At 35.2% G+C, this 25,359-nt stretch overlaps 1 protein-coding gene across 3 annotated transcripts in view; it reads right to left on the bottom strand.

The window, feature by feature from the left end:
- Window positions 1–25,359, bottom strand: part of USP47 (ubiquitin specific peptidase 47) — a 117,518-nt gene that overhangs the window by 28,834 nt on the left and 63,325 nt on the right. For 2 of the 3 annotated variants that reach the window (XM_025459494.3, XM_025459495.3), the window contains 4 exons: window positions 22,064–22,213; window positions 4,365–4,460; window positions 4,136–4,288; window positions 1,506–1,673 (listed from right to left, as the gene is read on the bottom strand). In XM_025459494.3, the coding sequence (XP_025315279.1) occupies window positions 1,506–1,673; window positions 4,136–4,288; window positions 4,365–4,460; window positions 22,064–22,213 (567 nt within the window). The remainder of the gene's footprint in view (window positions 1–1,505; window positions 1,674–4,135; window positions 4,289–4,364; window positions 4,461–22,063; window positions 22,214–25,359) is intronic. The other variant, XM_025459496.3, reaches the window with a different exon arrangement.

Here is a 25,359-nt window from a genome sequence, read left to right as displayed (position 1 = left end):
CAAAATCCAATAGTTATATTCATTATAAAAACTCTAAAGAAACTAGGAAGAGGGAAACCTCAACCTGATAAAGAATACCTACAAATAAACTTAGGAATACGTCACACTTGATGGTGAGAAACTGAACACTTTCCTCCTAAGACTGGAAACAAGGCAAGAATGTCCTCTCTTACCACTCTTATTCAATACTGTGTAAGAAGTCTTACTTAGCAGTAAGACCAAAAAAAAAAAACAAACAAACCCAAAAGACAAAACAAAACAAAACACCCCAGACATAACTGTTTATGTAGAAAAACAGGCAGGGAATCATTTGCCAATCCATACTTGATACAATGTTCTTTATACTAAGCTATGATGTGTCCATAACGTTATTCATACATAGCAATTCATGATCACCTACCTATATGCCCTGAAACAGATAATTTTAGAAAGTAAAGGATAATGACAATAGTAGTTAGAATAATGGTCTTGGTCTAAAAATAGATTTATGTAAGAGAAATGCCATTCTTAAATACTGTTAATAGGACTCTGCAAGACTTGAACTACTGATCAGTCTTCAGGCTAGTGATTCACAATTCACACATGCTGAAGATACCTGACCTATAACTCTCCCCTCAGTAAAGCAGATTATATGAATACGAAAGAAATAGTTTGATAAAATCTTTAAAAATCACTAACACAGTGACATAAAAGATTTTATGACAGATTATCAAGTCCAGTAGTTGTCAAATTATAATCCATGGAACTATATCATTTTTTAAAAATTTATTTATTCATGAGAGACACAGAGAAAGAGGCAGACACACAGGCAGAGGGAGAGGCATGGAATTGTACCATTTTTAAAAATTTATTCATGAGAGACACACAGAGAGAGAGAGGCAGAGACATAGGCAAGGGAGAAGCAGGCTCCCTGTGTCCCAATGCAGGACTCAATCCTAGAACCCCGGGATCATGACCTGAGCCAAAGACAGATGCTCAACCACTGAGGCACCTAGGGGCCCTTGAACTATATCATTTTTTAAAGTGTCTTAAGGGCTGTCATGGGGAGGGGAGGGAGGCTGAGGGCTTTAGCTTTCCCCCATCTCTAAAAGATTGGTTCTATTTCATAAGGAGTACACATCCAAAATTTTTTAAATCAACAGGTCTAGCCTAATACTTTCATTTCGCTAAATGAGAAGACTTTGATATTAAGATTTAGAGGCTAGGTGCAGCTTTAAAGGCAGAGTGGTTTCCCGACCACTAAACACCCTTTCCGTACCACCACTCAGGTTGGTCACATAGCTATAGTTGAGCCTCTCAGAAATTCATGCCCCTGCCTATAAGTACCTTTTCCTAAAGTATAATTATGATCACATATATGCATAAGAAAATCTTTTAAAAGGTATTCCCTTTCAAAAGTTACTTTTCTTAAAGAGAATTTATTGGTCACAGTAGCTACAGAATTATACAGCGGCTAGGAGATTATTTTATTCTTTCAACTAAAACCCATAAACTATAAAAGGTACCTTCTCAAGGCCAGGTTTTGAAATCTTTTCAGTTCCACTATTACTTTCAAGGCAGATCCCTTCATCAACACCATCATCATTCGAGAAATCATTGCTCATTTGATCACTGTGACAACTGCCTTCATTTTCTGCCCCGCTGTCTGTGCAACTTTCCGTCTGAGGGGATTTCTTAATAAAACATAATTATCTTACAATTACAAGCTGAACAAAGGGAAAACACATACACAGCAAAATATTTTGTCTACCTGCTAACTTTTTCATGTAAGTTCAGATATTATTAATAAAAGTATTTATTTTAAATAAATTTGTCTTCTCTGAGTCCTTTAGTAAAATTAAGCCAAAACAGTGTATTGTAAAAGCATCTCCATCAATCCTTAAAATTTAAATACAATGAATTAGTGATTCAGATTTCTAATTAAACCCCATTTATGTTTATAGTTGCAAAGTAATTAAATTACCGTCTTTCATCAAAGTCTAGAAAAGCAGAGAACAAAAATAATAATAATAATAAAAGCAGAGAACATAAGTACCAAAGTGAGCTTTTGTTCTCAAATCCCAAAAGAATATCATTTCTTTTCTTGAACAAAAAGTTCAATTTATCACTGTGGTAGGTATTATAGATAATTAGAAAGAAAAACAACATTGTATCTATTCACAACAACTTTATATTCTAGTGCATAGAGGTAGAAATATAACAACAAAAAAATCATACTCTTTTGTGCTTTTATGATTTTTAAACCCCTCTCATGCAAATTTTATTTGAAGGACTCTACTTCTTAGAAATCCCCCAAAAACTCCCTGCCCCTTTAAAATTTTTAATATACATACCTAAAATATTTTTAATAGTTTGAGAATTCATCTCTAAGATGTAGGCTCTTAACAGGTTGTACAGGAGTTCCTAAATTAACTAAGCAATATATAATAATAAGCACCAACTTTTTGCCAAGAACTTTGTTGTATGGATTGCATCTAACATATAATATAGTCTTCACTCCTCAATAAAGTTTGGTTCAAAGTGAAAACCCACTCTAGAACTCTACACTAAGTCCAAAGAGATCATTCCTGACCTTCCTCGAGGCTGGAACATCTCTTCTCCCAACAAATGCACCTAGAACTTCCTAAAAGTTCCTGTCAAATTATATCTAGGTTATCTTTATTTGTAGATCTCCTTTTACAAGAAATATATTAGGTACATATAGAAAAACCAATCCAATCCTGACTGATCTCTGTTTGTGTGGACTCCTATAAAGACTATGTCTACTTTAAACCTGGTATATACTTTGCAGAGAGTCCTTAGCTTAAGCACAACTGTTGGAAATACTATTTTATTTTTTAAAGATTTTATTTTTTTATTTGAGAGAGTGTGTGTGAGGGAGAGAGCACTAGCTGGGGGAGAGGCAGAGGGAGAAGCAGACTCCCCACCGAGCAGGGAGCCTGATGTGGGGCTTGATCCCAGGATCCCGGGATCATGACCCAAAGCTGACGGCAGATGCCCAACCAACTGAGCCATCCAGGAGCCCTGGAAATACTATTTTAAATTAAATGTTTCAAAATGTAAACCTGGTCATAGATACCACTCCATGAACGTCTACTTTATTTAAAGAGTTCTCTTTTTATAAAAGCCATACAAAGCAATTATTGTCCTTACTTAACAGAGAAAGTAAGGCTCAGAAAGGTTGCTTTTCTATACTACATTATCTCTTAATACTTAACAGCACTAACTAAACTTAATTAAGCTCATTTCTGAGCTTTTGAAAAGAGGTATTTTTATAACTACAGTGATCAGGTCCGATCAGAAACTAACGACTCATGATGGTTTTGAAAAATATAAAGATTTATCACTAACAACTATGTCCAGTGATTGTAATTATAATTTACAATCTATAATGAAATCAGAAGTTTCCAAATAGAGTGGGACATTAAGAATCTTCTACTGAATAAGGTTAGGGGAACCAGAAAACATGGGGGGGGGGGGGTTAATGAGTAGAAGAAAATGATAAGCATTACTGGTGTCCTTCAAATTCCCATTCTCAAAATATTTAACGTTTTAACTAAAAAACTAACTAAAAAGGGAAAACAGACAAAATGCCTTTATTTTCTAGCTTTCTAGCCTGGCCTATTTAAGAGGTGGCAAACTTTAACTTGAAAAAGTTAGTAGTCCTTGAAAAAGACACTAAGATAAATACAAGAAATAGAGGCCATACTACCCAATTTGCTCATTTTTTCACTGACATGTGTTCTGTTTACTACATACCAGAAGCACAGTGCAGCCCACCTCTAGATTGGTTTGTTTTGCTAATTAAATTATAAATCTAAGATTATCGCTCATATTTAAAGAAATAATTCCAGAGTTTGAGATCCTTTTTATCTTTTCAAAGAATATCGTAAGTTATTCTGATCAAAAAAGAATATCATACATATAATTTATGGTGGACAAAAAAGCTTATACAAATCTAGATCTTTTTATAGAACTTGGCATTATAAAATACGGGAGGAAAGGAATATCTTCTATCAAGAAGACACTCTAAACACTACCGGTGTTTTACCCCAAATAGCTCTTTTAAACACATGATCAATCAAAATGAATTGACTAATGTTTTTTAACAAAAAAATATGAATAAGTATCTTACCTCATCTTCAACGTCAATAAACGTACTCATATCTAGCTCTTCAGGGAATGTCATCCGATCATTCAATTTAATCCTGTGCATGGTTGTATAATCAAAATCAAACCTTTTCAACTGTAAGGTGAGCAGATAAGGGAAATGCAAAAACCGAAGACCCTAAAAAAAAAAGGGACCTATTGAATATTGAATATAATCTCAGATAGTTTAGTATTAATTTCTACATGGCATCTACCTTTCGTGCATCACATTTCTTCTTACAACGTTCACAAAAGTACTGATTTGGGCCATCCAGGATCTCTGGCTGAATAAATGCATGCAGTGCTTCTTCCTAGTAAGAAAAAAAATTGTTTTATAATTACTTAAAAAGTGTTATAATATTAATGACAAAGCCCTGAATGTAAAAATTTTCCAATTATCAAAATACTTAGAAGTAGAATGGCTAGAAAATTAGGAACTCAAAATGCAAAAAGGAAAAAAAAAATCAACAGCAACATAATGTCATTATAAAAACTGAGCAACAAAATAATTGCCTTAATTCTGCACAAAATCTGTCTTTCCTAATACTGCACATCACAGTTACCGCTACCTAATTTTTATGGACTTTACATTGTGGAATTGGCTAAATAATCTAATAAGAATCCTGCCTTTAGGGGATCTCTGGGTGGCTCAGCAGTTTGGCACCTGCCTTAGGCCCAGGGCATGATCCTAGAGTCCCAGGATCAAGTCCCACGTCAGGCTCCTTGCATGGGACCTGCTTCTCCCTCTGCCTATGTCTCTGCCTCTCTCTCTCTCCCATGAATAAATAAAATCTTAAAAAAAAAAATCCTGCCTTTAGATTAAAAATTCTATACTTCTTAGAGAAGCAGTTACATGCATCACTTCAATCTTCTTGTAAAAGGTGACATTTATAAACTGTACAATAAATAACAGAGAACTCTGAATTCAAACTATCCATACACTAAAAAAAAAAAATCTAATAACCATCATTTACCACCATATTTAGCATCAGTCCATAATTTGCTACTGCACTAAAGACTGGAAAACACTGGGTAGCTTTCTCCCTGCATGTCAGATACTGTTCCATTTGAAAATGTATGAGCTCCTGGACTGTTCACCTAGTGGAACCACATGGTTCTCTTTTCTCCATACAGCCTTAAGACAGGAGCAAGAAACTTAGTATGAATACTGGTGAAGAATCAGTGGGCATAAAATTTTTAATTTTTTTGGTAAAGATTTTATTTATTCATGAGAGACACAGAGAGAGAGAGAGGCGGGGGTAGAGAAACGGCAGAGGGAAGGAGAAGCAGGCTCCACACAGGGAACCCACTGTGGGACTCGATCTCGGGTCTCCAGGATCACACCCTGGGCTGCAGGCGGCGCTAACCCGTTGTGCCACCGGGGCTGCCCAAAGTTTTTAATTTTTAATCACTGATTTTTCACAATAAAAAATAAATTGTCATTAATACGACAATTAAGGTTGGACTGTATAATCTCCAGTTTCATTTGTTGTGATCGCTTCACACTTGGTCTAATCAGAACTGACCACATTTACTATATACAAAGAAAAAAATTGTATCATTAAGACAAAATATCTTCAAATATTTTTCTTTTGATTCAGAACATGTTGTTCTCAAAAGATAAAGGAGCTTGACCTGGCAAAACATAAAATAGCTGACAATACTAATAAAACTACTATCCACATACAGTTCATTCTGGGATAAGAATAAAAAATATGAAAAGATTTTAAAATGCCTCTAACCTCTCCCATCTCCTATTTTGTTCTCAGAAATCCAAGGAAGCAAGGGGCGGGGGGTAGGAGAAGGAGAATCAAAGAGTGGGGTTCTTCCCACATGGCCAAGCATTTTACTGGAGGTCACAGAAAGGGGCACATTCAGAATGATTTTTTTTCTTTAAAGTATATTTTAAGCATGAAAAAGGCAAATCCTGTAAAAATGCAACACAGAAAAAGCTTGAAGAGAAATCATATAGCTTAGCATAGGCTGATATCAAATTAGTCATGCTTTCCACATAGAAACTGAAACACTCAATATCTTAAAACAAGGGGAGGTGTGTAGAGTGAGACAATCATGGAACTCAAATTCTACTTAACTGTGTGATGTGTACTGGTCTCTGGCTACAGTTCATAGCTAGCACTTTTTCTAATTTTTTAAGTTAAAACTCAGAGAAAAGTTTAAAGAAAACTCTCATAATTTACTCAGACTCACCAACTTTTAATATTTTGTTACCCTTGCTTTATCATTCTACCACCCTCACACACATCATATATTTTTCTAAAGCATGTGAGAGTAGGTTTACATATCATGCTTTCCCTCTTAATAGTTCTATGTGATTTTTTAGGAGGAAGACTATTCTTACATAAATACTAGAGTTATCAAACTCAGGAAAATTTACCACTGATAAAAAGTACTTTTGCCATATTGCAATTCTGTCAATTGTCCCAATCCTAATAATGCATTTCTCCCCATCCAATACAGAACTGAATCCAGGATCACAGATTACATTTGGCCATCTCTTCAGATTCATTTTGTCTGGAACAGTTTCAAAGCCTTTCTTCCTTTCAGGGCATAAATGGTTTTTGGAGGAGCCCAGTTATTTATAAAATGTCTGCAATTTAGGTTTGTCTGATGTTCCTCATAATTAGGTTCAAGTTCTATGTATTCCTTGCTAGACTACCATTTAAGTTATGATGTGTCCTGAGGTATCACCGTCACAGGCCATAATATCTCCAACCTCCCTATGGTGATATGAACTTCAACCACCTGGTCAAAGTGTTATCCAGCTTCTCCACTACATACTCTTTTATCCTTCCAGCTAATATGCAATCTGAAAGGAGGTATTTAGAGACCATGCAAAAATTCTGTGTCTTAAACTTTCCACCCTAGATTTAGCATCCACTAATGGATACTTGCTTAAATCAATTTTTAATATGTTTTATGTACCATCTTGAAAATCATTTTTTAGTAAGGAAACTTAAGCACATTCATATTTGCTATGACATTGTTTTGTTTCATCAAAATTAATTTATTATAATTACTGTGTATTGAGTAATATTTACTGTGTTATCTCCAATACAATATGTCTCCAATATACAATTTTGCTACACCTTTTATATTTTCCTTTGGTATTTAGAAAGGTTAGAATTTTGTTCTCATGAATTTATACTTTTGTTAATGCCCTTAATCTTCATTTTCTCCCTTTTTCTTACTTAAGGTTTTAGTGTCTGGTTTACTAAATGCTATCCTTTGTCTCCTACTCATTCAGCAGTCTATGATCTCATTCTTTCACTTACTTTCCCCATTCCATTTTTTTGAATGATATTCCTACTCTAACATATACTATTCTCTACTTATGTCCCTATCTTTGTTCATTTAGTCTTTGTTTCTATAATTTAATATATTAAGTGCTCATAGTCCTTTTGCTGAAGCTTCCCCAGGGATCTATCTCTTCAGTGGCTAGAGCTTATCCCCTAATAAACTCAAGAAGGCTCATGGATACAATATTCAGTAAGTCATGTTCAAGAATGGAATTAATCATTGCCACCATAATTAAAGAAAAACTCGGCTAGGTGTCAAATCCTTGGCCCGTACTTTCTTGAGTTTCTGGAAATTACTATCCTGTTGCCAGATTTGCATGCTGCTCTTCAGAAGTATGATGCCAGCCCAGTTTAACTTAAAGTTGAACAGTTTACCAAAATATGTCTGAGTTGAGTATTCTACATTAGTTTTTCCAAGTACATGGTAGGTCCTTCAAAAGGTAGACTGAAATTTCCCTTATTCCCAGAAACTTTACTTGACTTGTAGTTCCTAAGTTTTGTTCTACTGTTATGGTTTTAATCTTCAGACTCCTTGGACATCCTTTGCCAGTCTTCCCTTTCAGTCATTTTCTCTGAGGTCCTTTTTACTTTCCTTTCATTTTCATTCTATATCCCTTCTAGATTTCCATTCTGTTCTAGTCTCTTGAACATTTTATAGTTTATTCTTCATTTCATAGTTTTGTCTTTTTCTTCAATTTCTTTCCTGAGCTTGATCAATTCATAATGTACTTCCTTTTTTTTGAATTTCTCTCCTTAAATTTTTGGATAACAAGTTTTATTTTGAGAATATTTCATTTAGTCTAGAGTACTGTGTTACAGTATTCTTATGTGTGGTTATTTTCCTGAGAGCTTTTTTCTTTTTTTAAGCAGGGTAGATTTTCATCAGCTGAAATGCTTTAACACATACTTTGTTTTCTTTTAACAACCGTGCTGTGTAAATGTGATTCCCCCACCCACCTCAACATTTTGTGGACAGCATTCTTTATTTTGAGAGTACCTCAAACTTTTATCAACTTAGTGAAGCAAAGGTTCTTAAATGGGTAATGGGAGTGGAGAGCTTGAAGTCTTCTTTCATTCTGCAGGAAACTTAATTTTTCTCTTTGTCCTTGTTTTCTCTTGACCACTATGACTCATCTAGATGCATCATGCTTCTCTACTTCTCTCCCAAAGGCAAAATTCCTCTTCTCACTCTAGAACTCCTTCCCTGTAGCTGGTGCTATAAACTACCCGAGTCCCATTTGGCACTCACTCTTTTGGCATGTACTATCGTACCTTCTCATTTTGAAGGTGAGTTTTGTCTTTGTTCTGTTACGTCCTTCGATCTCTTCTCTATTTCATAGTTTCAAAGGCTTTCCACTGTTGAACGTGGTGATTATTTTGCTATTTACAGGTAATTTGAAGTTTAGGGTACTTAGTCTCCTAGTAATGCAGAATTTATGGGTTACCTGGGTTTTATCTGTATTCCTTTTAGTCTATGGTTTTGGGGGTAGAGTGTGTAGAGCTATACAGATTCAGGCAGCCACCATTATCCTCCAAATCCAGAAGCCAGTTAAAATTATATAATAATAATTTTCTGTGGCTTCCTAATTCACTTTTTAACAAGATGGCTCCAGGTTAATTATAAATAAGATTAGACAGTTATAAAAATTAGCTTCAATTCATCTCCCACTGAACAAATAAATTATATAAATGATGGGCTAACGTGGCTGTATGTATTTATCTTCACCTTAATGTGATGTAGGAGATTATGAAACATCATGCCAAACTATATTTTACATATTAAAGAAAATAAACTATGGATCATAAAAATGGAACAAAATACTACAAATACTGTACCATGATTAATATACACAAAAAATTTTGCTCTGGTTACCAACAGCTATCCTCTTAAGTATGTTAAATTACTCATGTATCGTGCTTCTAAACTAGCTTTGGGTTGACTATGGCTGTTTTTCATCATTCCAGAGTGAAGATAATAGATTTATTTTCTAGAGCTTACTCCTCACTATTATTTAAAACCTAATTTGCATGTTTTTAGATTATAATTTTCAGAGTTCAGAAGAGAACACAGAAAATTCTAACATGAGTTATTACAATTTCATAGTTAATGCAGAAAATCTAGACACAATGCAATTATAATGCGTACCCAAGGAATGGCACTATGAATTCTCCTTTTTCTTTTTTTAACTCTTAACCTGTATATAAAATTCTTCTCTCATCATTTGGTGTCTATTTTGAATGAGGAGATGGGTGCTAAAATAGGATACTTTATTTTAAAATCGAACAAAGAAAAAAGATAAATCAGAACTGCCACTGGTAACTACTTCCTAATTGAGTTTAATGTACATAGCAATCATGTGCTATTTATATAAAGTAACAGGTCTTCCTTACAGATATGCTCAACTATCTTCCCAGGATATATACTTTTTGTTTTGTTTTAATTAGGAAAAGAACTTTTTCCTAAGCCATTCACTTTTTCTAATCGCAATTTTCGAGATGATTATAAATTCACAATGATAGAAAATAATATACAATCCCTTGTACACCCATTTCCTTCAATGGTAACATTTTGCAAAACTATAGTATATTACAATCAAGGTATTGACATTGATATAATCTACATTATCTTATTCAGGTTTTTCCACTTTTAATGTACTCCTTTGTCTATACATGTGTATTAAGTTCTATACAATTTATCCCCTGTATAGGTTCAGTATTCACTACCATAGTCAAGAGACTCAACAGTTTCTATACAAGGATCCCATTTCCCAGCCTCTGTCCTTCCCCTGGCCCTATTAAACCTATAAGCTTTGATTAATCTGCCCCCAATTCTAAATTTCTGCCAACCAAAAATGTTATATAAATAGAATCATATCATATATAACCTTTTGGGATTGGCTTTTTTTCACTCAGCATAATTCTCTAGAGATTCATTCCAGTTTAGTGTGTATCAATAGTTTGTTCTTTTTTGTTGCTGGGTAGTATCTATGGTTTGTATGTACTAAAGTTTATTAAACCATTCACTTACTGAAGGGCATCTAGGCTGATTCCAGTTTGTGGATACTAAAAATAAAGATGCTATGGACACTGGCTTATAGGTTTTCACGTGAACATGAATTTTCATTACTCTTAGATAAAGCAACCAACAGGACAATTGCTGGGGTTTACAGTAAGTGTATATTAGTTTTACAAAAAATTCCCTGTAACATTTCACATTCCCATAAAATATTTGAGTGATCTATTTTCTTCACATTGTTACCAGCTTTCTGTGCTGTCATTATTTATTTTAGCCATTCTGTAGGTAGAGTATCACCCTCATTGTGGCTTGAATTTGCAATTCCCTTAGTGATAGTGAACACCTTTTCCTGTATTTTCTTGACACCTGTATATCCTCTTTGATGAAATACTGTCTTTTGCCAATTGTCCAAATGGATTGTGGGTTTTAACTACTGTGTTTTGAGGCTTCTTTATATATTCTAGATATCATCTCGTCAGATATATGGTTTGCACATACATTCTTGAAGTCTGTAGCTCCTCTTTTTATCCTCTTTCCCTGGGCTTTCAGAGAGTAAATGTTTTAACTTTGATGAGATGCAACTTGCAACTTCTCCCTTTGCGGACTGTACTTTTGGTATCAAATCTAAGATCTCACTGCTTAACCCTAGATCTGGAAGACTTTTTCCTATTTTTTTAAAAAAAATTTTATTTATTCATTCACGAGACACACAGAGAGAGAGAGAGGCAGAGACACAGGCAGAGAGAGAAGCAGGCTCCATGCAGGGAGCCCGATGCGGGACTCGATCCCGGGTCTCCAGCATCAGGCCCTGGGCCAAAGGCAGCACTTGTCTGCCTTGGGCTCAGGGCATGATCCTGGATTCCCAGGATTGAGTTCCACCATCGGGCTCCATGCATGGAGCCTGCTTCTCCTCCCTCTGCCTGTGTCTCTGCCTCTTTGTGTCTTTCATGAATGAATAAATAAAATCCTTAAAAAAAAGAAAAATAAGGTTGTAACTTTACATTTAAAATATCCATTTTGAGCAAATTTTTTGTGTAGAGGTGTAAGGTTTAAGTAGAGGTTCACTTTTGTGCATATAGTTGCCCAATTATACCATCACTATTTGTTGAAAAGGCCATCCTTCTTCACTGAATCACTTTTGGGCCTTTCTCAAAAATCCATTGGGGCATATTTGTGCAAATCTATTTCTCAGCTTTCTGTTCTGTCCTATTTATCTATGTGTCTACCTCTCTACCACCACCACCCAGTCTTGGTTACTGTAGCTCTGTAATTTGTAAGTTGTATCAGGTAGACTGATTCTTCCCACTTTATTCTTTTCCCAAAACTCTCTTCACAAGTCTAGCTATTTGTTTTTAAAGAGTTATTTGAGAGAGAGAGAGAGAGAGAGAGAGAGAGAGAGAGATTGAGAGAACTAGTGTGTGTGTGTGGGGGGGGTGCAGAGTGAGAAGCAGACTCCCTGCAGAACAGGGAGCCGGACATGGGATTCTGTCCCACAACCCTGGGGTCATGACCTGAGCCAAAGGCAGACACTAAAACTAAGTTACTCAGGCAACCTAAGTCTAGGTATTTTTATTCCCTTGGCTTCTTCATAAATTTTAGAATGAGCTTGTTTATATCATCAAAAAATCTTGCCATTATTTTGAGAAGGGTATATTAAAACTGTAATACTGAGGAAAACCAACATTTTTACTATGTTGAATCTTCTAATCAATGAACACACTGTCTTTCCATTTATTGAAATATTCTTTTCAGAATTAGTTGTTTCTTGTACAATAAGTCCTATACATATTTTGTTAGATTTACTCCTAAAGCGTTCCCCCCCCATGTTTGTAAATGGTATTGTATTTTTTTCTTAAGATTTTATTTATTTATGAGAGACAGAGAGAGAGAGAGAGAGAGAGAGAGAGAGAGGCAGAGACACAGGCAGAGGGAGAAGCAGGCTCCATGCAAGGAGCCTGACGTGGGACTCGATCCTGGATCTCCAGGATCACGCCCTGGGATGAGGTGGCGCTAAACCACTGAGCCACCTGGACTGCCCCATGGGTATTGTATTTTGAATGCCATTTTCCACATGTTATTTGTTAGTTTTTTTTTTAATTTTTTTAAAAGATTTTATTTATTCATGAGAGACAGAGAGAAAGAGAGAGAGAGAGAGAGGCAGAGACACAGGCAGAGGAGAAGCAGGCTCCATGCAGGGAGCCCGATGTGGGACTCGATCCCGGGTCTCCAGGATCACGCCCTGGGCTGAAGGCGGCGCTAAACTGCTCAGCCACCCAGGCTACCCTTGCTAGTATTTTGAAATGTAACTAATTTTTGTATGTTTATCTCATATCCTGCTAGCTTGCTAAACTGACTTATTCTACATATTTTTTTTGTAGGTGCCTTGGGACTTTCTACATTAAAAAAAAGTGTTACCTAAAAAGGGGGGGGAGGCAAATTCATTTCTTCCTTTAATTGGAATGTTCTTATTTCTTCTTCTTCCTTTATTGTACTGACTAGGACTTCCAGTACTATATTGATTAAGAGTGGTGAAAGCAGACAGAAATCCTTGCTTAGAAACAAACTTAATCTAGGGGGAAAGCATTTAGTCTTCCACCATGAAATATTATGTTAGCTAGGCTTTTGGATCATGTTCTTTATTAAGTTGAGAAAATTACCCTCTACTTTCAGTTTTCTGAGTTTGTTTTTTTTTTTTTTTTATCATGAGTAGATACTGAATTTTGTCCAGTGTTTTTCCTGAGTCCAACGATGTGATGGTGTGAATTTTCTTCTTTTGCCTATTAATATGGTAGATTACTCGAACTGATTTTTAAATATTGACCAGTTTTGAATACCTGAAATGAACCCTACTGGATCATGGTATATAATTCTTTCACATACTGTTTAATTCTGTCTACTGATATTGTAAGGATTTTCTCATCCTATATGAATTAAAGATACTGGCTTGGTCAGTTTTGCTTTAACTTTTTTGTCTGGTTTAGTATCAGGATAAGCTAACTTAATAAATTAAATTGGGAAGGCTTCCCTCCTTTTCTATTTTTTGAAAAAAGATTGTGTAGAATTGGTGCTCACTGTTCTAAAATGTTTGATACAAGGCTCTAGTGAAATCATCCCAGTGTGGGAGACTTCATTTTTGAGAAATTTTTAATTATGAATTTGATAGCTTAACGGTTATAGGGCTTATTCAAATTACCTAATTCATACTGGATGAATTATAGTTTGTGCTTTTCGAAGTATTGATTTATTTATCAAATTTATGTGTGCAGAGCAGTTTGTTGTTGCAGTCTCTTATTAGCCTTTTGATATGTGTATGATCCATAGTAGTACTCATTTCATTTCTAATACTGTAAATTTTTGTCTTTTTTCCTGTTGGTCTTCTGTATTGATCTTTCCAAAGAATTAGCTCTGTGTTTCACTAATTTTCTCTCATTTTCCTAATATCAGTTTCATTGATTCTGTCCTTCCTCCTTACTTTAGGTTTCTTTTGCTCTTGTTTTTCCAGGTTAGCCGAAAGCTTCAAAACTGGATTCAAAACTTCTCCTCTTTCTTACCAATGTAAGCATCTTAGTAAGGTGAGCATTTAGTACTTTAAGTTCCCCTCTCAGAAATGTTTCAGCTGTGTCTCAAAATTTTTTATATATTTTCATTCATTTCGAAGTGTTTTGTTGTTTTTATCAATTTTCCTTGAGGTCTCCTCTATGACTCATGGATTATTTAAGTGTATTCTGTGTTTTGCAAGTGCTTGGTGGTTTTCCAGTTATGTTATTGTTACTGACTTCTAACTTAATTCTACCATTGTTGAAAAACATACAATGATTTTAATTCACTTAAATCTGTTGAGATTTGTTTTATGGTCCAAGGTATATGGTCTTTCTTGATATATACAGTCCATTAAAAAGAGTGTGTATTCTGCTGTTGTTGAGTGGAATGTTTTATAAATGTCTATTAGTTCCAGTTGTTGATGGCGTTGAATTCTTTATTTGCTAATTTTCTGCCTAGAGGTTCTATCTATTAATTATTGACAGAGGGACAGTAAAGTCTCCAACTATAATTATAGATTTGCCGATTTCTCTTCATTTTGGACAGTTTTTCCTATATATTTTTCAGCTCTGTTATTTGGTAAATACACATTTAGGATTGCTGTCCTCTTGATGAACTAATAACCCATTTATCATTATGCCCCTTTTAATTTTTTTTTAATTTATGATAGAGAGAGAGAGAGAGAGAGAGAGGCAGAGACATAGGCAGAGGGAGAAGCAGGCTCCATGCACCGGGAGCCCGATGTGGGATTCGATCCCAGGCCTCCAGGATCACGCCCTGGGCCAAAGGCAGGCGCCAAACCGCTGCGCCACCCAGGGATCCCTATGCCCCTTTTATCATTATCATTAATGCCCCTATTTCTAGTAATTTTCTTTGTTCTAATATCTACGTTAACTGATATTAATATAGTCATTTCCCTCGATTAATGTTTACTTGATATAACATTTTTCTATCCTTTTACATTTCAGCCTGTCTATGCCAATATATTTGAAGGGAGTTTTTATATCAAGTATACACACAATTGGGTCATGTTTTTAAATCTGATATGCAAATCTCTATCTTTTATTTGGTATAATTAGACCATTTACATGTATCCAAGACTGCTATTTTTTTGTGTGTGTTCTTTCTCCTGCTCTCCTGTGGATTACTTGTACATATATTTTAAATTCTATTTTGATTTATCTAGGTTTTTGGAGTGTTTCAGTGGTTGCTCTAGGTATATTATATACACATAACTTTTATCCTTTTACCAGTTCAAATGAAGTACAGAAACCTTACTTCCCTTTAAGTCTTTTTATCCTCTCCCATTTATAATGGTCTTAAATATTTCTTCTGCATACATTTAGAACCATATCAAACAATGTTATAGTCTGGCTTAACCATCAAACATAATGTAGGGGGGCACCTGGGTGGCTCAGTTGGTTAATAAGCCTCTGCCTTCAGTTAAGTCATGATCTCAGGGTCCTGGGATCAAGTACCGCACTGGGGTCCTTGCTCAGTGGGGAGCCTGCTTCTCCCTCTCCCTCTGCTTCCCCTGCTTGTGCTCTCTGTCAAATAAATAAATACAATCTTTAAATAATAATAATAATAATGTAGGAAACTTACAAGAAGGAAAGCCTATTGTATCTACCCAGATTTTCAGCTTACCATGTTCTTTCTTCATTTCTAACATTCCTAGATGATTTCCTTTTATTTTTTCCTTTCTGTTTAGGGAATTTTCTTTAGCCATTTTTTAAGGTGGGTCTATTAGTGGCAAATTCCTTTAGTGTTCCATTATCCAGGATGGGATTGATTTCCCCTTCATTCCTGAAGAATATTTTCACTGAGTATAAGACTATCGTTGACAGTGCTTTTCTTTCAATACCTGAAAAATGTGCCACTTTCTTCTGGTCTCCACTGTTTTTGATGAAACATTTGCTTATGAGAAATCAAGAGTACTTTTCAGCCTATAAGAAAAGGCGTATTTCTCAGTTGCTTCTCTTAAGTTATTTTTTTTTGTCTTCAGTTTTCAGAAGTTTGACTATAGCTGGACTTAATGCAGAGTGATTCTGGCTTATCCTATTTAGGGTTTGTTAGCTTCTTGGATGTTACAGCTTTATGCCTTTTGCCAGATTTGGGAATTTCTAGCCATTATTTCAAGTATTTTTCCAGCACTGCTTTCTTTTTCCTCTCCTTCCAGGACTCCAATGATACAAATCTTAGATCTTTTATTATAGTCCCCAAAATCCTGTTGACCTTTTAAATTTTTTCCCCAATCTGTTTTTTCTCTGCTGGTTAGACTGGGCAATTTCTAAATTCTATCTTCAAGTTCATGGATTCTTTCTGCTGTCATCTCCATTCTGCTATTGGGTCTATTGGTCAAGTTTTCCACTTTGGTATTGCATTTTTCGGTTCTAAATTCCTTTTTCATTTCATTTTCCTTTTATTTTCCTTTTTATCTGTATTTCTTCTTTTTTATCAGTATTTCTTCCCTTCATTTCCTTTTTATCTGTATTTTTTTCTATTTTCTCATTTATTTCACTTGGGTTTGGGATCTCCTATTTCTATGATGACTGCTTTAAAATATTTGTCATATAATTCTAACATCTATCATATTAGTGTTTGTATCTACTGATTGTCTCTTCTTTCATTCGAAAAAAGATTTTCCTGGTTCTTAGTATAAAAAGTGTTTTTTTTTCTATTGAAACCTGAACATTTTGGATATTATGAGTTTCTAGACCCATATTTAAATCTTCTGGTTTACTGGCTTCCTTTGACACTGCTCCAGTGAGAGAAAAGGTTCCTGATTCATTACTGCCAGTGGGAAAAGTCCAGGTTTCCCACTTGGCCTCCAATGACACCTGAGGTGAGGGGCTCTTCATTACTGCAGGGCAAGGGTTGGGGTCCTGGCTGCTCAGTAGGCCTCTGCTGATATAATCTTGGCTATGAGGGGTAAGGCGGTCTCCGTACATCCCCTTACAGCCTCCACTGACACCGTAGTGGGAAGGGGCTAGTCTCCTTACAGTTCAAAGATAGCAAAATCCTGACTCTTTACTAGGCTTCTTCTGACATCAATGGTGACAGATAGAAGCATCTCCTCACGATGAGGTAAGAGTGAAAGCTAGGCTCCCCATGTGTCTCTAATGACAGTGAACCAGAGGAACAGGAGAGTAGTTGTGGGGAGATTTGTTACTGCCCAAGAGGGATGAAACCCCTGGCTATCTACTCCGCCTTCTCTGTAACCACCCAGGCAAGGGGCTAGAAAGCCTAGTAACATCTTCATGAGAAGAGAAGTCTGGGCTCCCTACTCAGCCTCAGCTGGCATGGGGTGAGATAGGGGACACAGTCTTTCTGTGGTGTTTGGCTAGAGCAGATTGGGCACTGTCTAAAAGTTTTCTGCCTTGCTAGGCTGTCTCTTTCCTAGTCTTCTGGCTGGAGACAGCAGACTTTTCAGTCTATGCCTGTTGCTGTGTCCAGGCTGCTGGAGCTCCAAGTTTGGGCTATATTAGGCAAAAAGAAAACCCAGGGAACTCACCCCATGTCATTCCTTGAGTCCTGAGGTCCCTAGTCTTTATGCCTTTTCTCCACCTTTCAGAGTCTTCTTATGTTTTATTTTATATATACTGTTCAAGACTTTCAGTTGTTTTAGCAGGAGGAATAGGGCAATGTACATCTACTCCATCTTCCTGAAAGCAGAAGTCCCCACTTTTTAAACTGGTTCCCACTATGTCCAACCACACAAATTCCTGGAAAAATGAGGGTAGAGTCTGTGGAAGAGATTTTTCTTTATGTGATGCTTACATATTTGGACAAATATGGACCAATTCACCATCCAAATGAGTTATGTGGTTTAGCCAGACATTTAAGAATGTCCAAATCATCTGTTAATTCCAGGTAGAACGTATGATATAAACTTGTGCACACCAAACATTTGAAATGCTTATGATTTCATAAATACTTATGAATTTAACAGTTTTTCACTCAAACTTTAAAATGATCATTAAACTATGCTTACTTAGGGCACAGAAGTCTTTCACATATCTGATCTTTCCAAAGACACTATATGGAACTATATAGCTGACCCCAATCTCAGACTTCTGAACATTTTGTGATAATAAAGATATTGAAGTGTACTTATCTAATAATAGAATTTACAATATATTAAAAGAAAATGGTCTATAATAGTACCCACTGCATAGAGTAGGCAACTCAATAAATATATGATAAAAGATACTCATGAAAAGACAGTATCTAAAATTTACTGTTAAATAGAAAAGCTCCTCCCTAGTTAATGTCAAACATGAGGTTCTATTGTTTATAATTTGTGAAATATGCTTTCATAGTCAACCAATAAAAATTATACTTCCAATTTTTATGTATTACTAGTATGTGTTTAGGACTATCTCATTATAAAAAGTATGTTTTCAATGTGCTTGGCAATAAGCAGATTCGAGGTTTCTTTGATAATGAAATTCAGAGAGATTAGTTTAGACAGCTCTAATCAATGAAAATAAAAGGTTCTGGTTTTCTCTCACAAACCATTAGAAACGAATTTCTTTAAAAAGTTAATACAAGGAATTTTTCAGCTGATATTAATTTTTCAGGATTAAGGAGATACGCAAAACAACAGTAAATTATAACACATATTTTAGGATTCTCACTCGCCCTCAACATCCCAAGGACATAAACAGTAATGTAATAAAGTACAGATAATCCTTAAGTCACCTTATTCTAGTCCAGAGCTTCCCAAAATATGTTCCTCAGAATTCTAGTGTCCCTTAAAATAGTCACAAATATCCCACAGAGAAAGAAAACGTTAGGTTAAGCACAGTTAAGCAAATTTCTCTATTACAGGGATCCTCAGGGCATTTAAAATAAAATATGCACAGTAAACATCTCAAAGAGGATTACAGTTGCATTGTTTCCCAAATTTAATCAAGGAAGCATTCTCCTAAACTTCTATTAAATCTTGTGGGAGAGGAGTGTGAAAAAGAACTCTGTCTGAGAGGTTAAGAGTGGCAAAAGAGCCCCTAATCATGGATTCCCTACGTGTTCAAGTAAAAAGGCCAGAAACTTAATAATCTTAGCTATAATATCTTAGCTATAATGACTAAAAAACAGTTCAACAAAGAAATTATGAAAAGTTTTTTTAAAAACTGTAGGCAATTTCTTGCAATCATTAAAAAAGCAGTCTGCTATCAATCAAGCTGAAAGAGGACCATAAACATTTATTATAAATATCATAATGATAAATTAAGTGCTAATTCCATTTATATATTAATCTCAAGTTAACTTATTTGAACACAGAGGATAAAACAACTCTAGAAATTGGAATGTTTCAGATGACGGTTAATAAAAACACTTCAATTTTTAATAGAACCTCACTCACACTTAATTGCCTGAAATTAAGCATCAGGTTGTTAACCTCATTATATATATCTATTATATTGTGGCTCACTGAAAGAATGTACAGTAAACAGAACACAGAATTATCAATGTTGTGTATGTATGTACATGTGTTATGTGTATACATATATCCAATAAAACAAAAATACCAGAATCCATCAATAAAAATAGGAAAATAAATTTTAAAAGAGTTCAATCCAAATTAAGCTAAGTATTATATATAGTCCTGAGTGATATATAACTAGATTTTTTTATAATCCACATTTATACCTAATTCTTTTTAAAACACATTGAATTAACAAAATACACAATGGCAAGCAGTGATATAAAACTATTATTAGATGCTGTGTGATGACTTCTGTGGATTTAGAAGTGTAGATTACAGGTTTGAATTCAGAAAATGATGGGAATTCACTTACCTCTAACTAAAGTTCTCTGAAGGTAGTATCCTCCTTAGAACCCCTATCTTGGGTAGTTTACCTGCTGTAATTTCCCTAAAGAGATTCCAGCAAAGTCTAGCAAGTTTTAAGTTCCCTTCTGCAAGCCCTATTAGCGCATGTCTGTTATATAAACTTGCTCACATACTGCTTCATAGCTCTAACTTCAATTCTCACTGAATGACCACCACCACTACTACCACCACCATCCATATATCAACAGAAGACACCACCTTCGGAGAACTCCATTTGGAAATGTGTCTTTTTCTCACTTCTCCAAAACTATCCTCCAAAGTGCCCCACTGCTGCTATGTCTATAACATACTTGACAGTGGTGGGAATTCAGCAGGTGAGAAAATGAGGACACAAAGATTTAGCTAAGCAACTGGACTTACTGACTGTCAAATCCGATACTCCAAAATAACACAACAAATATCACTAGCTTCCTCAACATACAATCTGTAAAAACACTAAACTGCACATATGTATGAAAAATCTCTCATAAAAAAATACTTTCATAACCAAAGCAGAAAATATTGTCTTTATCACCTGGGACTACCAAATATTTCTCTAGTTTATTCTGCTAATGAAGTGCCAATATTTAAAAATGAGTTAGAAAATAAGTTAAAGACAAATGTTGATAATTTTTCATTATGCCACTCCTACTTTAAACTATTAGAAAGAAAGGAAGAAAGAAAGAGAGAGAGAGAGAGAGAGAGAGAGAGAGAGAGAGAGAAAGAAAGAAAGAAAGAAAGAAAGAAAGAAAGAAAGAAAGAAAGAAAGAAAGTTAGTTTAAAAAATGAAAAAGAAAGGAAAGAAGGGAGGGAGGGAGGGAGGGAGGGAGGGAGGGAGGGAGGGAGGGAGGGAGGGTTAAAAAAAAAAAAGAAAAACAAAATGAGCCACTCAAACCAAGGCCAAGCTCATACATCTAGGATGGCAGTTTACAAAAGGTACTGTTAACAAAATTTTTCAAATCTATAAAGGAAACTGAAACATAGTACAGGAAAGAAGACTTGGTGTTATATGATCTAGAAAAAGCCTTCTTGGATTCCAACTAAGTGATTCCATAATTTATTATTGATAGCCAAATGAAAGTAGGAGAAAAAAAGCAAAGGGAACCAACTGTCTTAGAGGCCAGAGGACCAAACCATATTTGAAGCACTATTTTAGAGGATAAAGTATGGAGTAACTTTAAAAACACTGATTTTAGCTACAAGCCACCGTAAGCTTGGTAATAACATAAATAAGGCCCAAAACAATATAGCTCTCTGAAAGTTTCCCCTGGCTCCTAACAGATTCACAATAAATGTTTCTGAATATTCCAATTTTAAAAATCAACTCTTTCCATGGCTCTCCTTTGTATCAGTAAACACAATAAAATGCAATAACAAAATTATCAAAAAGCAATTAAAAATGGATAATATGAAGAACAAGAAAATCTTACATAATCTCCCACTTGGATTCTCAGTATATACATAATCAAGCTAATTTTTAATTAATCAATTAACTAACATATCAGATTCTTCAAGTTCTTGTGTTCCTACAATGTATGGTTTTTAAATTAAATTTTAGAATAAGGATGTTCTTTTTAAAAATGTGGCCTCTGTTTATCATAAAAACCAGAGGTTATTTTTTCCAGTTTTAAAAATATATGGAACAGGGGCACTTGGGTGGCTCAGATGGTTAAGCATCTGTCTTTTTGGCTCAAGTCATGATCTATCTGTGCCCTGAGATCAAGACCCACATCGGGCTCCCTGATCAGCAGGGAGTCTGCTTCTCCCTATTCCTCTGCCTCTCCTTCCTCCTGACCCCTCCCCCCAGTCATGCTCTAACTCTCTCTCTTAAATAAAATCTTAACAATGCACGCAAAACAAAAAGTACTTTCCAATACAAAAATGGTCACAAAATAGCATTTCTAAAACAGACTATTTAGAGATTTAAAAAAAGAATAAAGTGAAATAACCTAGTCATCTATCAGAAAGGAGAAAATACTAAACCATGAGGCAGTACATTTGCATTCACTTTCCCTTTTATACATGCACTATTAGGACTCACTGAAGGGTTAAAAATCTTCTAGATCTTGCCAGTTTAAGTGCAGGAATTACTAACAACCCAAGAAGGTGTATCTAGGATGATACTTACCTTACAACAGATTATACCACTGTGCTATTATGTATTCTGTGTATGGATACACAAGCAGTCAGCTGAAAGGTACACACCACACTAGCAAATGCTTGACTGGACCCATAAGGCCGGATGACCAATGGAATATCAAGATATGTGTCGATTCTCCAGCCCTCATAACCACATTCCAGACATCTCACGTAGTCCTTCAGCTTTCCTTGATACAGTTCATTTATAAGATCAGCCTAAAAATAAGAAGATTAAAAAGTGCTCCTTAAAAATAATTTGTAAAATACAAAAGACACAATAATTCCTGCTTTAAAAATAAATTTCAAAGGATATTCATTCTTTACTGTTGAAGTTTTAGAAGGCCTTGATTTATCTAGAATTCTGTTTAAAAAAAAAATGAAAGCTTAACCAATCAACTAAAAATCAATAAAATTAGATTAAAATTAATTTAAGAATCAATGTATAAAAATTAACAAGATTAATTCTCTTATCGCTAAAAACTCCACATTTTATTGAAGTCAGTTACCAATTTATTATACTATTAAGCTTCATGTTATCTTTTCATTAGGATGAGAATACATTACCACTTTAGTCATGTTGACAATTACATAACCAAATAACCAGCTAGTTTTACAGCTTTACATACGCATACCACCTCTCATACAATACTATATTCTGATTTTCTAAAGTTCTATCTTCTAGCTCAAGATGCAAATGAAACTTTTTAACTTTCAGTAATATACATAAAACCATTTTCAAGGGGAAACATTACACTGCAAATTAAAAAAAAATATATATATATATATACAGAAATTTTAAAAAAATCTTAAACTCCATCTTCATCAAAATATCCTCATTTAAAAGAATGGATCTCCCAGAGAGAGGAGGCAAGATGGCAGAAGAGGAGGGGTCCTCGTTTCATGTGGTCCTCCAAATTTAGCTACATAACTATCAAACAATCCTGAACACCTATGCATTCAACCTGAGATGTAAAGAAAGAATGGCTGGAACCCTACAAATAGAAAAGTGACCACTTTTTTCAAGGTAGGAGTGCAGAGAAGAGAAATGGAGGTGCTATACTGAAGACAAACGGTGGGGAAAGGGTGCCTTTGTAAGCCAGCTGCAGTGAAGTGATACAGTCCTAGAGCTAAAACGGGGACCTTTAAAAATCTGCTCCTGTGAGAGACTTCCCTGCTTGAAAGGTGCTCAGAGATGAAGTGGGGCAGAACCTCAGCTTCCTTTCACTGTATACAATTTTATTTCTGTATATATGTAAGTTTTCTTTTGTTTTTTAATAATTTTGGAATTGAGTACATTCTAACATCAGACCAAAATACACTCAGAACCAAATGGGTCACCGTTTTGGTAACTCAGTGAGATTATATTCTCTTCCCAACCCCCCCCCCCAACCCTTTTGTTGTTCTTGTTTCCCTATAGAACTTTTGCATATATATATATATATATATATATATATATATATATATATATATTATATAATTATATAATTTATATATTTGTAAATATACATATTTATATAATATATATTTAAATATAATATGTATATTTATATAAAATTTATATTTATACATATATAAAATTTTGGAATTAAGTGCCTTCTAACATACAGACCAAGATACACTCAGAACCAAGTGGTTTGCTGTTTTGGTCCACTGAGTGAGATTATAGTCTCTCTCTCTCCATTTTACCCCTTCCTTTTTTGTTCTTATTGTTTCTCTCTCTTTTTTCTTTTTCTTGGTCTTTTTTCTTTTATTTTCTGGTCCCTGACCTCTTCAGAATTGTCTAGTGTGTATTTTGCTTGGGTCATGGTTGATATTTTTTACTTTGCTCACTCGTACGGCCATTCTGCACTGGACAAAATGACTAGAAGAAGGAATTCACCACAAAAGAAAGAACAACAGGTAATACTCTCTGTCACAGATCTAACGGATATAGATTTACATGTCAGAGAAATAGTTCAGGATTACAACTACAAAGTTACGAGTTGTACTTGAAAAAAAGCATGAAAGACTAGAGAATCTCTTAGTGCAGAAATGAGATCTAATCAGGCTGAAATTTAAAAAACTCGGAGATGCAGTCTAAACTGGATGCTCTAGCAGCTAGGGTATATGAGGCAGGAAAGAGAATAAGTGACACAGAAACTGAGTTGATAGGAAGGAAGCTGAGGAAAAGAGAAAAACAAGAGCCCACAGGAGAGGCTCTAAGAAATGTGATAGTCTGAAAAATAACATCCGTATTATTGGAATTCCAGAGGGCATAGAGAGAGAGGACCAGAAGGTATATTTGAGCAATTCATAACTGAGAATTTACCTAATCTGGAGAAGGAAACAGGCATTCATACCCAAGAGGTAGAGAGGACCCCCTCCCCAAATCAACAAAAACCAATCAACATCCTGACATATAATAGTGAAAATTGCAACTTATAACAGTGAAAATTGCAACTTTCAGAGGTAAAGAGGAAATCCTGAAAGCAGCTTCAGACAAGAGAATCCTAACATATAGAGGGAGAAGTACTAGATTAACAGCGACCTATCCACAGAGACGTGGAAGGCCAGAAATGGCTGGCATGATATATGCAGGGTACTAAATGAGAAAAATACACAGCCAAGAATACTTTACCAAGCAACACTGTCATTCAGAATGGAAGGAGAGATACAGAGATTCCAGGATAGACAAAGTGAAAGAATATGTGACCACCAAACTAGCCCTGCAAGAAATATTAAGGGGGATCCTATAATCGAAGAGGGAGCCCAAAGAAACAGAGACAATCTGCAGAAACAGGGAGTGTACAGCTAATACAATGACACTAAATTCCTATCTTTCAATTACTCTGAACATAAATAGGCTATATGCTCTAGTCAAAAGACACAAGGTATCAGACTGGATAAAAAAAGCAAGACCCATCTACATGCTGTCTTTACAAGAGATTTATTTTAGACCTAAGACACCTTCAGACTGAAAATGAGGAGGTGGAGAACTATTTACCATGCAAACAGACCTCAAAAGAAAGGTGGGGTAGTAATACTCATATCAGATAATTAGATTTTAAACCAAAGACTGTAGAAAGAGAGGAAGAGGGACACTATCATACATAAAGTGTCTATCCAACAAGAAGACTTAATAATTATTAATATTTATGCCTCTCATGTGTGAACAGCCAATTATACCAATTAATAACCAAAGTAAAGAAACACAAGGATAATAATACATTAATAGGCAACCTCAACACTTCACTTTCAGCAAAGGACAGATATTCTAAGCAGAAGATCAACAAGGCTTTGAATGGTACACTGGACCAGATAGACTTCATGGATACATACAGAACATTCCATCCCAATGCAACAGAATACACATTCTTCTCAAC

The sequence above is a fragment of the Canis lupus genome, chromosome 21, assembly GCF_003254725.2.
Source record: "Canis lupus dingo isolate Sandy chromosome 21, ASM325472v2, whole genome shotgun sequence".
NCBI lineage: Eukaryota > Metazoa > Chordata > Mammalia > Carnivora > Canidae > Canis > Canis lupus.
Note: the sequence above shows the minus strand (reverse complement) of the source record. Positions and strands in the feature narration are given on the sequence as shown.